This window comes from Poecilia reticulata, linkage group LG6 (assembly GCF_000633615.1).
Source record: "Poecilia reticulata strain Guanapo linkage group LG6, Guppy_female_1.0+MT, whole genome shotgun sequence".
NCBI classification, from domain to species: domain Eukaryota; kingdom Metazoa; phylum Chordata; class Actinopteri; order Cyprinodontiformes; family Poeciliidae; genus Poecilia; species Poecilia reticulata.
Window position 1 is genome coordinate 27,586,824 of NC_024336.1, and position 12,426 is coordinate 27,599,249.

The 12,426-nt window shown below is 37.9% G+C and overlaps 1 protein-coding gene and 1 long non-coding RNA gene across 2 annotated transcripts; one reads left to right on the forward strand and one right to left on the reverse strand.

The window, feature by feature from the left end:
- The first annotated feature begins 3,851 nt into the window (after nt 1–3,851).
- lmo2 (LIM domain only 2 (rhombotin-like 1)) lies at nt 3,852–7,851 on the forward strand. The gene is made up of 3 exons (XM_008411946.2): nt 3,852–4,607; nt 6,070–6,285; nt 7,240–7,851. The coding sequence occupies exons 1-3, from the start codon at nt 4,567–4,569 to the stop codon at nt 7,463–7,465; spliced, it is 483 nt and encodes a 160-aa protein (XP_008410168.1). The 5' UTR covers nt 3,852–4,566; the 3' UTR covers nt 7,466–7,851.
- On the reverse strand, nt 7,062–7,478 carry LOC103466407 (uncharacterized). The gene is made up of 2 exons (XR_533947.1): nt 7,388–7,478; nt 7,062–7,269 (listed from the first exon to the last, which is right to left on the reverse strand). It is a non-coding gene; the product is annotated as an uncharacterized LOC103466407 (long non-coding RNA).
- Nucleotides 7,852–12,426: the final 4,575 nt, after the last annotated feature.

The window sequence follows — 12,426 nt, forward strand, 5'->3', positions numbered from 1 at the left end:
TGTTATATGACATTGTTATTTTGGTATAAAACTATATAATACTGATGACAGTATTAAGTGCACTTTTTAACTTGTGTATTTTTTTTAATTCAAAAAATAGAGCATAGTTTTAAAAACTACAGTCAAAGTTCTCGTGAATATTAATAACATTTGCTTTGGTTATTTGCTTATTGGGTAAAACTTTTCATTTCTGGAAGTAGATTCAATAATAATTTCTCATGTAAATATCAACAAATTATTTTTAAATTTTATTTCATTTCATTTTAAACTTTTGACATCTACTTTCACATAAAGCCTCGATATAACAGTAGGTGGCAGTGAAGCACATCAATAAGAAAGGAGACATGAAGGCGAGGTTCAAATTGAAACTTGGCTTGTACAAATATCCACCAATATTATTTTGCTTGTTTTAGTTTTATTTGAAATTTTATTGGACTGAGTTTACAAAGCAGATCTAAAAAATACTCATTGATGTTGAGAAAAGAATCAATACTAATGTTAAATGTTTATTGTGAGGTCCTCTTGTGTCATTTTTATGAAACTACACTTTTATTACATCCATTGCTAAAGAGAAATAAATGTACCTGAGGCAGTTTTGAAAGAATGTTGTTTTGCCAAATACAGGAAGCAGTTAACATGGCTGCACAGCTATTTGAGTGCATTGTTCCATGGAAAGTGTTTTCTTTCAGGGATAATACTGATTAGGGGAGGCACCCAAGGCCAAGAGAAGCTCCCTTTCAGCGAGTGACTCATTTCCTGCCAGGCTGCAGCATTTCAGTCGAGCAACAGCTCAGTCTAACACCCCAGGGTGGCTCCTTCCTCAGGCCCCTGACCTTTAAAGCCAACTTTGTCAGGACAAAAAACAAAGCTCTCCAGGCTGCACGTTTTGATGAACAAGAAAACATTTTTACAATTTTGTCAGTTCAGGAAGAGCACTGAAAGAGCAGCCGGTTATTATCACCCTTCAATCCAGACAGGAAGTGGTTGGTTTTGTTAATGCCGTAACAGAGTTCATGCTGTCAAAGAAAGGAATAAAAACAACGTCCTAATCAACTCCGTTTTGAGGGATAATTTGGATGGAGATGGATAGACACTGTGAATTCTCCAAAAATGTTACATATAAGAGTTTTACTTTAGATTTGAAATTGTGGAACTTATAAAAATTCTTCTGTTTTTATGTTAGTTTAGTTAACAGGAAGGTGGACACGATGACGTCACTTTCAACACAATCATTATTTTTAAAGTAGCACTTTAAAAAAAAATCTCCATTTCAAACAAATTACGATGTGAATGTCGAACCTGCGGTAAGGCGAAGTTTCTTTCTGGTGACCTTTTGGAAGCATTTTGCTGAAGATAAGGGTTTTATCGCTCAATGACATCCAGTTGGAGTTTTAAGGCCGTTCTATCATGCAGGCGCATCTGGACTTCGCCTGTCCAACTGTGAAATGATGACAAGGTGCCATCGTGCATGTTGGGGGGTAGGAAGTGATTGCAATAGAGCCGCCACCCCCCCAGGAAAGCATCCTCTCTGCATGCCAGTTGCACATCCTTTTCACAGTCAACTCTACAGGAAGTGCTGGATGATTTGTGTCTTGCCTGCTCTCACTTTCACTCTGTTTCTTCTTTTTTTCGTCTTCCAGCTCTCCAGTGGTGAATCACTTAAACAGTTGGAAAAATCACATAATTTAGTCTGGAATATAAATGTATTGTCTCACAGAAAACGTAAAAACATGTGTCAGCGTCACATCACAGGAGTGAAAAAACAAAAACATAGTCAAACTTCACACAGGAAGGTGAAGGACACAGGAAGTGGGATGAACATGAAACGCTATGATGCGTTAAATCCAACAGATAAAATCAAAAAGCAAACTGAGCAAGACAGAAAGCAGAAGAAATGTAAACTCAGATGATGAAAGCAAAAGAAAAGTTGTATATATATGTACAGTGGTGGAACATCACTGTAATGTAAATCTGTTGGGCCTCACATTAATTTCTGACAAGACATATTAAAAAAGAAAAGAAGTCATCACTGGATTTTATTTAGGGGTATCAGATTCGAAAGGCATGTCACAGTTTTCAAAATGTTATTTACAAAATTGGTAAAGGGATGTGTAATATTTCTTTCACTTAATTATTGGCTTATGTCATCATTTTTACGTAATTTAGTCAGCTGTGCAGTTTGCTGAGATGATTTATCCGTCATATTTAAGACCCTTAAAGGAACAAAGTTTGAACAACAAACTCCTCCATGGCCCGTCCGCTGAGATGCCGTGTTATATACAAGCACAGCGGATGAATCTGCAAAAACCATTTTTCCATTTGAGGGATTTGTAGTCTGGAGTTTTATCCCCGTCAAGCCGCTGTGCTTTCTGCAGCTGGCACCCGGCCGCGCTGCGCTCACCTTGCTTCTGGGTTTTGGTGTGTGTCCAGTCAGCCTACACAATCCAGCAGCAGGGCAGCCTGGAGAAGCTTTCAGCCTACATCTCGAGTTTATACCTTCGATCCCTCCCTGCTCTGCTTCTGGCCGCTGGAGCCGAGTTGCTTTATCTCTCTTCCCAGCCCAACTGCTGTCTGCGTCCGTCCCTCCTGCAGGCAGCCCTGAAGCGCTGGCAGCAGATAAGAGGAAGGCCCACTGGAGCTCCGGTTTGAAAAGGAAAGTGTGGAAGGACACAGCCAAAAATACAGATTTGTTAAGGAAAGATTCTAGGAGATCATTTTTCAGAACATGTTATAACATAATGATGCCTTATATTACAAGTTTAAACACCAGGAAAGGGAAATACTCATTAAAACGCTCTCTTCCCTCCTGGTTATTCCACCGTTTCTTTGGTCTCTGATGAACATGAAAGGCAGAACACAAAATCTAACCAAGTACTTTTGGTCTAGTTTCTGTTCAGGTTCTCCTGAAATAACACAAAACTAACTTACAAGTAACTTTTAAGCAAGATATAGGAGCTTGTTAATATTGATGAAATACTTGCTCCATTGGCAGACATTTTCCCCATATAAGTGAAATAATCTGTCAATGGAACAAGTAATTTTTCATCAATATTAAATTATTGACTTAAAATAGGCTCATATCCTTGCTGAAAGATTACTTGTAAGTTAGTTTTGTCTCATCTCAAGTGAACTAATATATTTGCACTAGAAACTAGACCAAAAATACTTGGTGAGATTTTGAATCTATAATAGTGAATTGATACTTTAATGCGTTTTGGATCATTAGCATGTTGAACGACCCCTAATGAAAATCCATTTTCTGTTGGCCTGGTTGTTTTTTTAATGCAAATCGTTCTGGTATTTTAAGTAGTTTTTGATGCCATGAACTCTAACAAGGTTCCCAGTGACTGAGAAGAGATCAGGCCCTCACTCACATTTATGTGTTAACGGATTTTAATATCAATCAAGTAATCAATGTGGATAAAAATCATCCAGCAGAAAACATATGTAACTATATTTGGTGTTTAAAAAATTAAGTAGGGATGCAAGATATATCGGCACCAACATCGGTATTGGACGATATTAGTCCTTTTTTTAACACATCGGTATCAGTCAGATAAATAAAACCGGGCTGATATGAAAAACCTATATTTATTTATTTTTATCTGTTTCTGGTTGGGTGTCGTATTGGTAAATATCTGCTATTGGCCCTAACAGCAACACTGATATTAGATTTTGATATTGGCCCAAATTATCACTGGATCCCTAAAATTAAGTATTTATAACTTTGGATTCTGTAAATGTAGAAATTCCTTATAATTAAGGAAGGTAAATGAATGAAAAATAATCATATTACTTTAAATTAAAAAAAATAAGTCAGACAGGAAATTTATTGTAAGCTAATAATTACATAATAAATGGCAAACGTCACAATTTGGTTAAGTCTAAGCTCCTCTATTCACTCTTTTCGTTTCGTCTTGAGTCTGCTCGATGACTCAAGGGGGGGGTAACACAGTGGTGTTGAGCTAATGATACCAGCCCAGGCTTTTATCTTGTGAGCCATCAGCTCTTCTGGAGGCGAACTTTCTAATGAACTCATTAGTTTCAGTCACGACGCGGCTGCGCGGCTGCCGGGGCCGCCGCCGCCTGCCCTGCGCGCCGTTTTTAGCTGTCGCTTTAAGACCCATTTCCCCCCATTGTCAAAGCGGTGGTGAACAGGAAGAGGCGAGAGGGGGCGGGGGAACGGGTCCGACGTTATTTAAACACGCCGTGCAGGGAGGCATGCCAGGGGCTACATGTGGAGAGCAGATCTGCGGTCGATCCGCAGGAGTTGCCCGCTGATCGGATCAGATTCTCGGCGTGTTGGCCGTCAGTGAAGCCGCCGCAGGACAGGAAAGGCATGGAGGTGTCACCGCGGGTTATCGCCTCAGGAAACGATGACAGCGTCCTCCATCAGCGCCTAGCTGCGTGAAGTGAAGACATCATCTGCGACCGATTCGTGTGGGATTTTGATTTTTGTTTATTTCAGACCAAGAAAAGCAAAACAAACCTACATATTAGAGAGCAGGAGCAGGTGCAGTGCGCCCTCCTGCAGGTTGTGGACTCAGATCTGAAGCTTCTGCAAGAATGGCATCTACTATAGAGAGGAAAACACTGGAGGCCAATGAGTGAGTACATGCTTTATGATTTAAAATCACATTATCTGCGACGCATTGAGTAGAAATTAAACAATAACATCAAAACTACCCGAACAACTAAACACGGCTTAAGGCAAGAGGTCAGCTCTCTATTACACAGTAATAATCAGGTCGATGTCAAAGAGTTTAAGGATCAATATTATTTTTAATTAAAGACTACAGTTTTCAATCAATCAAGTTTAGTACATTTCAGCAACATGGCAGTTTAAAGTTGCATCACAAAAACACGAACATCAACAACTGAGGCATTACATTTGGTCAAGTGAAATCGTTACAGATCATGTAGATTAATGTTTCATTTATGTTTCAAAAGCAACTAAACAGGTCGGTTTTTAGTCTGAATTTCCTTTTTCATGGCATTTAACACTATTTTTGTTGTTAAAGTAGTGACACATGACAGCTTACGATACTAACAAAACAGTTACAATCTTAAAGAATATAGAAGAATATTATTTTTGCGAGTTTATAATGGCATAAACCAATGTAATAAGCACATTCAGATAAACAAATCTTATAATCTTGTATTCCTCTGAAAACATTTACAGTCAGGGCCAGTGCAAGTCTTTTTGGGACCCTATGAAGATTTTAATTTAACTCCCACCAGGTTTCCTCATTTAATCTGCTTTATGTGTGTAATGTCCCCACTATCATTAGCGAATTTTGTAATTAGCATACATCATACTGATTTTATTATAGCTACTGATGCTGACCTTACAGGAGTAGCAATTAAAAGTAATTCATTTGGATTTTTAAAAACAGAGTTGTGCCACATTATTTTAGCCATCTGAATGTAAGACACTGAATTTACAGTAAACAAATGAACAAATTCAGTATTTTATATTTACCCACCAGTGGTGTTAATAAAAATTATTTAGATATCAATTTTCCATATGTAATAGCATTTAGTTAGTATTATTAAATGTTACTTTGAAAAAAATATGTATTTTTTATCATGCTGGCTTGGTGCTCTTGAGGGCCCCCTGGTGGTGTGGGTGGCCCTTTGCAGCTGCTTAATTTGCATATTATCGCCTTCCTAAAATAATGGCAAGTCATTTATTGCCAAAAGTGATTGTTTTATCAAAAAGAAAAAGAAATACCCATCTTTCTCTTAAAGCAAAAACTATTTAAACCATAAAATACTTTAATAACATGTTAAGATAAAAGGAAACAAAAACACAACAAAACTAATTTGTGTAAAAAAAATTTAAAAAAGCACTTCAGAGAAAATCAAAGCAAAATCTTTTTTGAAATTGAGTTGAGAAACTACAGCACAAAAACAAAACCTGAAATTAAAGAATCAATCTTACCACGCTAGTATTGCTCCGATACTGACTTGGCACCGATATTATCGATATTTTGAACCGATCTGCTCACCTCCGTATGAAGAAAACCCCCCCATCATTTTCTAACTGGTTGTTAATTTTGGGTTCAGGGAGCCGGTGGACGAGGTGCTCCAGATGCCGCCGTCGCTGCTGACGTGCGGCGGCTGCCAGCAGAGCATCGGCGACCGGTTCTTCCTGAAGGCCATCGAGCAGTACTGGCACGAAGACTGCCTGAGCTGCGACCTGTGCGGCTGTCGGCTGGGGGAGGTCGGCCGCAGGCTCTACTACAAGCTGGGAAGGAAATTATGTCGGCGGGATTATCTCAGGTGACGATGGCGTGACGTGTTGCTCGTTTCTATGGAAACGTGTCGAAATAGTGTTGCAGAAAAACATTGATACACAGAATCACAATTCTTTATCCTGAGAAGTCTGAATCGATTCAAAAATCACATTTTACGTCCTCACTGCCAGCGTGATTTATTTATTTTTAATAAATCTTTGATATTTTTTAAAGTTTAGCAGCTAAGCTAACCTAATAATTTTAGTTACAAGATTTTATGCACAAACCTACTTATGTTTAAACATACAGCGATTTTATACAGAATTGTTTTAAATAAATTGTTTTCCTCTTGTCAGTCATAATTTAAACAGAATCTCTGGACTGTTTGAATAGAAAAATTGGTTTCCGAATTGAAAATAATTTCTGAATAGAATCGAATCACCAGACCCGGGGTGTAAAAACTTTTTGTCACAATCAACGAATCAAGAAAAAGGCTAAAATTATTATTATTTTTAAGTAGAAAAGAATCGTCATTAATCTAAACTACAAACATAGCAAGGATTTTTCACTTTTGTTGTATTAAATGAAAGGAACCAATTTTTCAAATTCTTTTAGGATTGGTTGAACAAATTTATTCTCAGTTATAAGAACAGGATTTGGATCATTTACTTACAAAATGCTTGATATGTTTAGTCAAGTTTAATAAATGACATTGAAGTTTATTTGGGTGCAGTAAAGTCCAGAAGGCTTTTCAGTAAAAGTTTATGGATAAACATGGTTCTACTTATTATAAAGTTTGATTATAGAAAGATGAATAATATGTGTTGTAATTAATGTTTTCTATTGCAAGAAAATTGGTTCAATAAACAAATTTGTATAATTCTTGAACAGCCAGAAACAATCACTGAGAGAACTGAAAGATGTGACCGATCCGAACACCGACTGAATGAAAGTTGTCTTTTTTCTGCACCAACATGCTGCTTCTGCCTCTTCCTCCCAGGCTCTTCGGTCAGGACGGACTCTGCGCCTCCTGCGAAAAGAGGATCCGGGCGTTTGAGATGACGATGCGCGTGCGGGACAAGGTTTACCACCTCGAGTGCTTCAAGTGCGCCGCCTGCCAGAAGCACTTCTGCGTCGGGGATCGCTACCTTCTCATCAACTCGGACATTGTGTGTGAGCAGGACATCTTTGAGTGGACCAAGCTCAACAACAGCAGCGTGGTCTAGGGCGATTTCTGAGGCACTTTTCTGGCTGTTTGGATGAACAAACGTCATCAGGCCTGAAGAAAGGAAGGCATGTTCTTGCAATAAGCCTGGAATCAAAGGAGGAGAGAAGCTGCATCTCAGTGTTTCTGCATGCAAACCTGCACTTATGATCAAATGGTTTATAATCCAAAGCTTCCTTCTTGAAAGAAAAAAAAACTTTAAGACTGAACATGTTTAAATTTGTTATACACTGGAATTTCTAATGATATAAATGAACAAAGAAGCAAAATGTCTTGGGTTTGTTTAGACGTCAGACTTCCTGCTGAGTAAGAACACTGGTAAGCTTCCTTTTGCTGATTTTGTATTTTTAAGTCTTAATCATATGATCTTAATTCTTTTGTCTGTGGGAATCTTAGAAATGTACTGCAATAACTAATCACAGTTAAAATGTTATTTAAGTTGACTCTGAAATTCTTATTTTTTAACTGGAAAACAAGGATGTTTATGTTTAAAGGTTGAACTGTGGCGCCCTCTTGTGGCAACACTTATTTTACAGCTTGTTCATATAAAGTCTTCTAAGAAACTTTTGTAATTTCGCTAAAATCCTGAACTTTCGATATTAACTGATCAGTATGTTTAATAAATGACAATTTGAAGTACAAAACAACAACATTTCTCTAAATTTGTGTCGAGTGTTTTAAAGAAACTGAAAAATATGGAGGTCCCTACAATGCAAATACATCGTCACCTTTCTGAAAACAAACCCAGGAAAACTACAAATTTTTCCCACAAATTATTATTACTGCTTATTCAGAGGCAAAAGTAGAGTATAATAATCCTATTGTTACATCTGTAATAAAACAAAAAACATTTATTGGTGGTCTAGATGAGTGTTATTTTGTAAAAGCAGGATTTCCAGATTTTTAACAGGAACTTGTATGATATGCATGAGTTTAACATGAAAAATGATAAAAACAACACAAACAGGAATTGGTAACAAAACAGCCTAAAACCAGGGAACTTATCTCTTCAACAAACTGCAGATTTAGTGAAAAGAGAATTATTGTTTAAACAAAACAAAAAAGAATAAGTTTGAAATGATCATAGGATCTAATTAAAAAGAAGGGAAAAAAAGTTAATACTCAATTTAACTTTAAGTTACTTTAGGGAATTTTTTAAACATTTAATGAATATTTTTGCACCATTTTACAGTAAATTGTGAGATTAGAGTGGTTAATTGAGTTCACAATAAACAGACAAAATTTAAGAAAATACATTTTAAATGAAAAAAATGTAGCAGTTTTTTTTTTTTAATCAATCGTATTTATTGTGTACAATGATTGAATGAACCAAGTCAGACATAGAAATAAGACTTTAACTATGAATCCCTACTGGGCTGAAAGATTAACTTTTAGAAAACGAGATTATATCGAATCACATTTTGTAAATGACTGACAATAAAACTAAATCTTCAGGTAAAAAGTGACGGCAAATCAAAACTTTCAGTTGTCTCAGCGTAGATTTTGGCTCACATTGTTTAGTTTGACTATTTCAGCGTTTAGAAAGTCTACTCCTACTTTTTATTCTCTATTTTAGAAGTAAAATCGAATCATCTACCTGTTCACCTCCCTCACTGACAGGGCAGAGACTCCAGCTTCAAAACGGGAAAAAGCTCAAACCAGTTTTCACCACAAGAGGTCACTAAGTGATTTAAAAGAAGCAGCGAAGCTGCTGGTGGGATGATCTCTGTAGATTTGTCTTCATAATAAAAAGTACCTTACAGTTTATACATCTAATACAACCAGCAAGACCATTAAAGAATCACAGACAAAGAAATAAAACATAATTTTTATGTGTTTTAGTTCTTCAGGATCAGAATCTGTCAGACCCATTAAACAATCTCCTTCCTCCACTTATCTGTGCAAAAAAAGTGACACACACACCTCCAAATTGCACATTCCCAGATGAATGCCTCCTTATGGCAGGACGGTCACAAAAAAACATTAAAAAGTGTTTCTACAAAAGAAATAATTTGTGACCAAGAAGGAAAAACACAAAGGAGGAGAGGCACAGAAGCCCCGAATCATTAGCTGCTTCAGTCATGAGTCTATTCACACACAAAGGAGGAGAGAAGTAGACGAAACCCACCCAGGCTGAGATGATGTTTTTGGAGAAAAAAAAGATACTTGTGGTGAAACTAATGAGCCTCCCCACATTAGAGATGGGAATATACTGTGCAGCCTTGCAGAGGGATAATGCGCCATCGCTCATTTGGGGGGCTGAACAACTGTCATCTTGGTGTTAAGCAATGCGTGAGGAATGCTGGAGTAGAGCAGACTAATATGTGGCGGTCTCATAAAAACAAAAACAAAAAAAAAACAGCTCAACATTAAACGACATGTTTAAAATGTGTGGGGAAAGTTATGGCAACCAGCAGAAACATTTCGAATTTGGCTGAAACTTGACGACAGAATTTGGCAACGTGTTGAAACGCAGACACATTTCAGGAACGTGGCACCGTTGGAGAAATATTTAGATATTAGCTGATAGCAGGCAACAAAAATAAATGTACCCGTTCAAGGAGAGATGTATTTTAAGACTATATAAACTGCTTTAAAGTATTTCAGCTCAAATGTCTGAAATTAGTAAGTAAACCATTTATGTTGTCTCATTTAATAAATGTCTGCCTCTGCAAAAACACACAATCTTACTAAGTTTTTATTGTGTAGTTTCTAGTGCAAATGTCTTAGTAAACTTTAATTAAGACAAAACTAATGTAAAAGTAACTTAGCTAAATGCAGCAGCTTGTTTTAAATAAATAATTTCTTAATATTGGTGAAAAAGTACTATTTCCTTTGGCAGATTATTTCACTTATAACACAGGGAAATTGTCTCATCATAATGGTATAAGCACGTTTGCATCAATATTAAATTATTTACTTAAAACAAGCTCATATATCTCGCTGAAGAGACACTTGTAAGTTAGTTTTGTCTTATTTAAAGTGTAATAACATATTTGCACTATAAAAGAGACTAAAATACCTGACAAGATTTGGTGTTTTTGCAGTGAAGATATTAGGTAGATATTAGGTGGAGCTTTGGCATCAGCCAGTGCCGAAGCTCCACCAATGCACACATTTTGTATTTTGTCCCTTTTAATTATTGCTCTGACTACATGAGGAAAGTTTCAGGATGGAGCTGATTTCCTGTAGCCATTTCTTTACTTGTGAAGATCAACATAAATCTGCCTTACTTGAATGGCATCTTCACTTGTCTTTCCCATTTTGAAGAGTATCAAAGACTACAAGGATTAGAGGCTCTCTTGTTACGGTGCGGGTGTGGCCGTTTTCATTAAATTACTTTGGTTGAGAGAGGAACAATCCACCGTCAGCGCGTAACTGACGTTATTACAGCTACAAACCAGCGACCAGGCCCAAATCTGGGTGTGGAGATGGATTCAGGCCTGAACCTTCAGAGCCACATAAAGATGGTTACAAAGTCAGCCTTCTATCAAATGAAGAACATTTCTAAGATTAAATGATTACTGTCCTAATAAGATCTAGAAAAGCTCATCCATGTGTTTATCTTTAGTCGCATTGATTACTGTAACAGTGTCTTCACAGGTCTGACTAAAAACATCAATCAGATCCAGAACGCTGCTGCTGGAGTTCTGACTAAAACCAGGAAGTTAGAGAACATCACCCAGATCTAAAGTCCCTCCACTGGTTCCCTGTAGCTCAGAGGATAGACTTTAAAATCCTGTAGTTAGTTTATAAATTACTGAACAGCTCTAGATTAAAGATCTGTTGTTGTCATAGCAACCTTCCAAAACCTCTCAGGCCTTCTGGTTCTGGTTCTGCATACCCAGAAACAAACATGATGAATCAGCATTCAGCTTCTAGGCACCACAAATCTGGAACAAACTTCCAGAATACTGCAAAACACTTTTTTTTAAAATCAAACCCACCTGCTTAGAGTTGCCTTTGATTAGTAGTAACTGGAATATTGATCAATGTTGATGATCAATGATGACTTTGATGATGGCGTTTGACAAAATGTCATGTTTGTTGCTCGTTTCATAATCGATGACTGAACTATGTTTTTATGGCGTAAAGCACTTTGAACTGCCCTGTTGCTGAAATGTGCTACAGAAATAAACCCGACTTGACTTAATTTAAAGAAACTACAGACCTGACAAGTGAATATTAGGCTTAGATAAAGATGTTGTGCTGTTTATGCTCCGTTCTACTGGGAGTTCACCGAGTTTAGTACGAATAAATCTGAGAGGAGGGAAGTTTCGGTCTGACAACAGTCACACACACAACACACTGAACTAGACAGACCCTCAGCGTCGTCGAGCGGCCTGTCTTTCATCGGCCCGGTCTCCTCTCTGCTGCCTTGCACTGCAGGCTGAGCTTTGCCAGATCCCTGTGCTGATTTGAACACCACCCTCAGCGGGACTCAATAAAGCCCTGCGCCTCTTGTGTCATCCCCACAAGCGGTACACAACGCCAGGAGTGTAGTGCTGTGTTTGTGCGCCAAAGGAGGCCTGTTTCATCTCCAGTGCCCGAGTCACAGCTACCCCGTTTGGGTAAACCTAAAAACATCCAGCTGTGTGAGCATGGAAACCAAGAAGACTCTGTGAGGATGTAACCGCAGTGGCTTGCAGCTTGTTTTTATCAAACAGCTCGCCTGTCTGACACGACCGACACACACATCTGCATCCTCCCTCTGCAGTGTGCAGAGTGAGCGGTAGGTGGCAGTTCTTGCCAAAGTTGATGCATGAGGAACTCTGTGAATGTCTTTGTGGGGAAATAAGCGACAGGCGAGCTGCAAGGAAACCGGTTTTCACGTGCCAGTTCACAAGATTAATTAGAAGTGAACAGAAAGCGACAAGCTAAATTCAAAGCGTTTCAGACACGACGGACTTCAATGACACCTCCGAAGGAAGAAGTGGTCGGACAATTATCTGCAACACCACG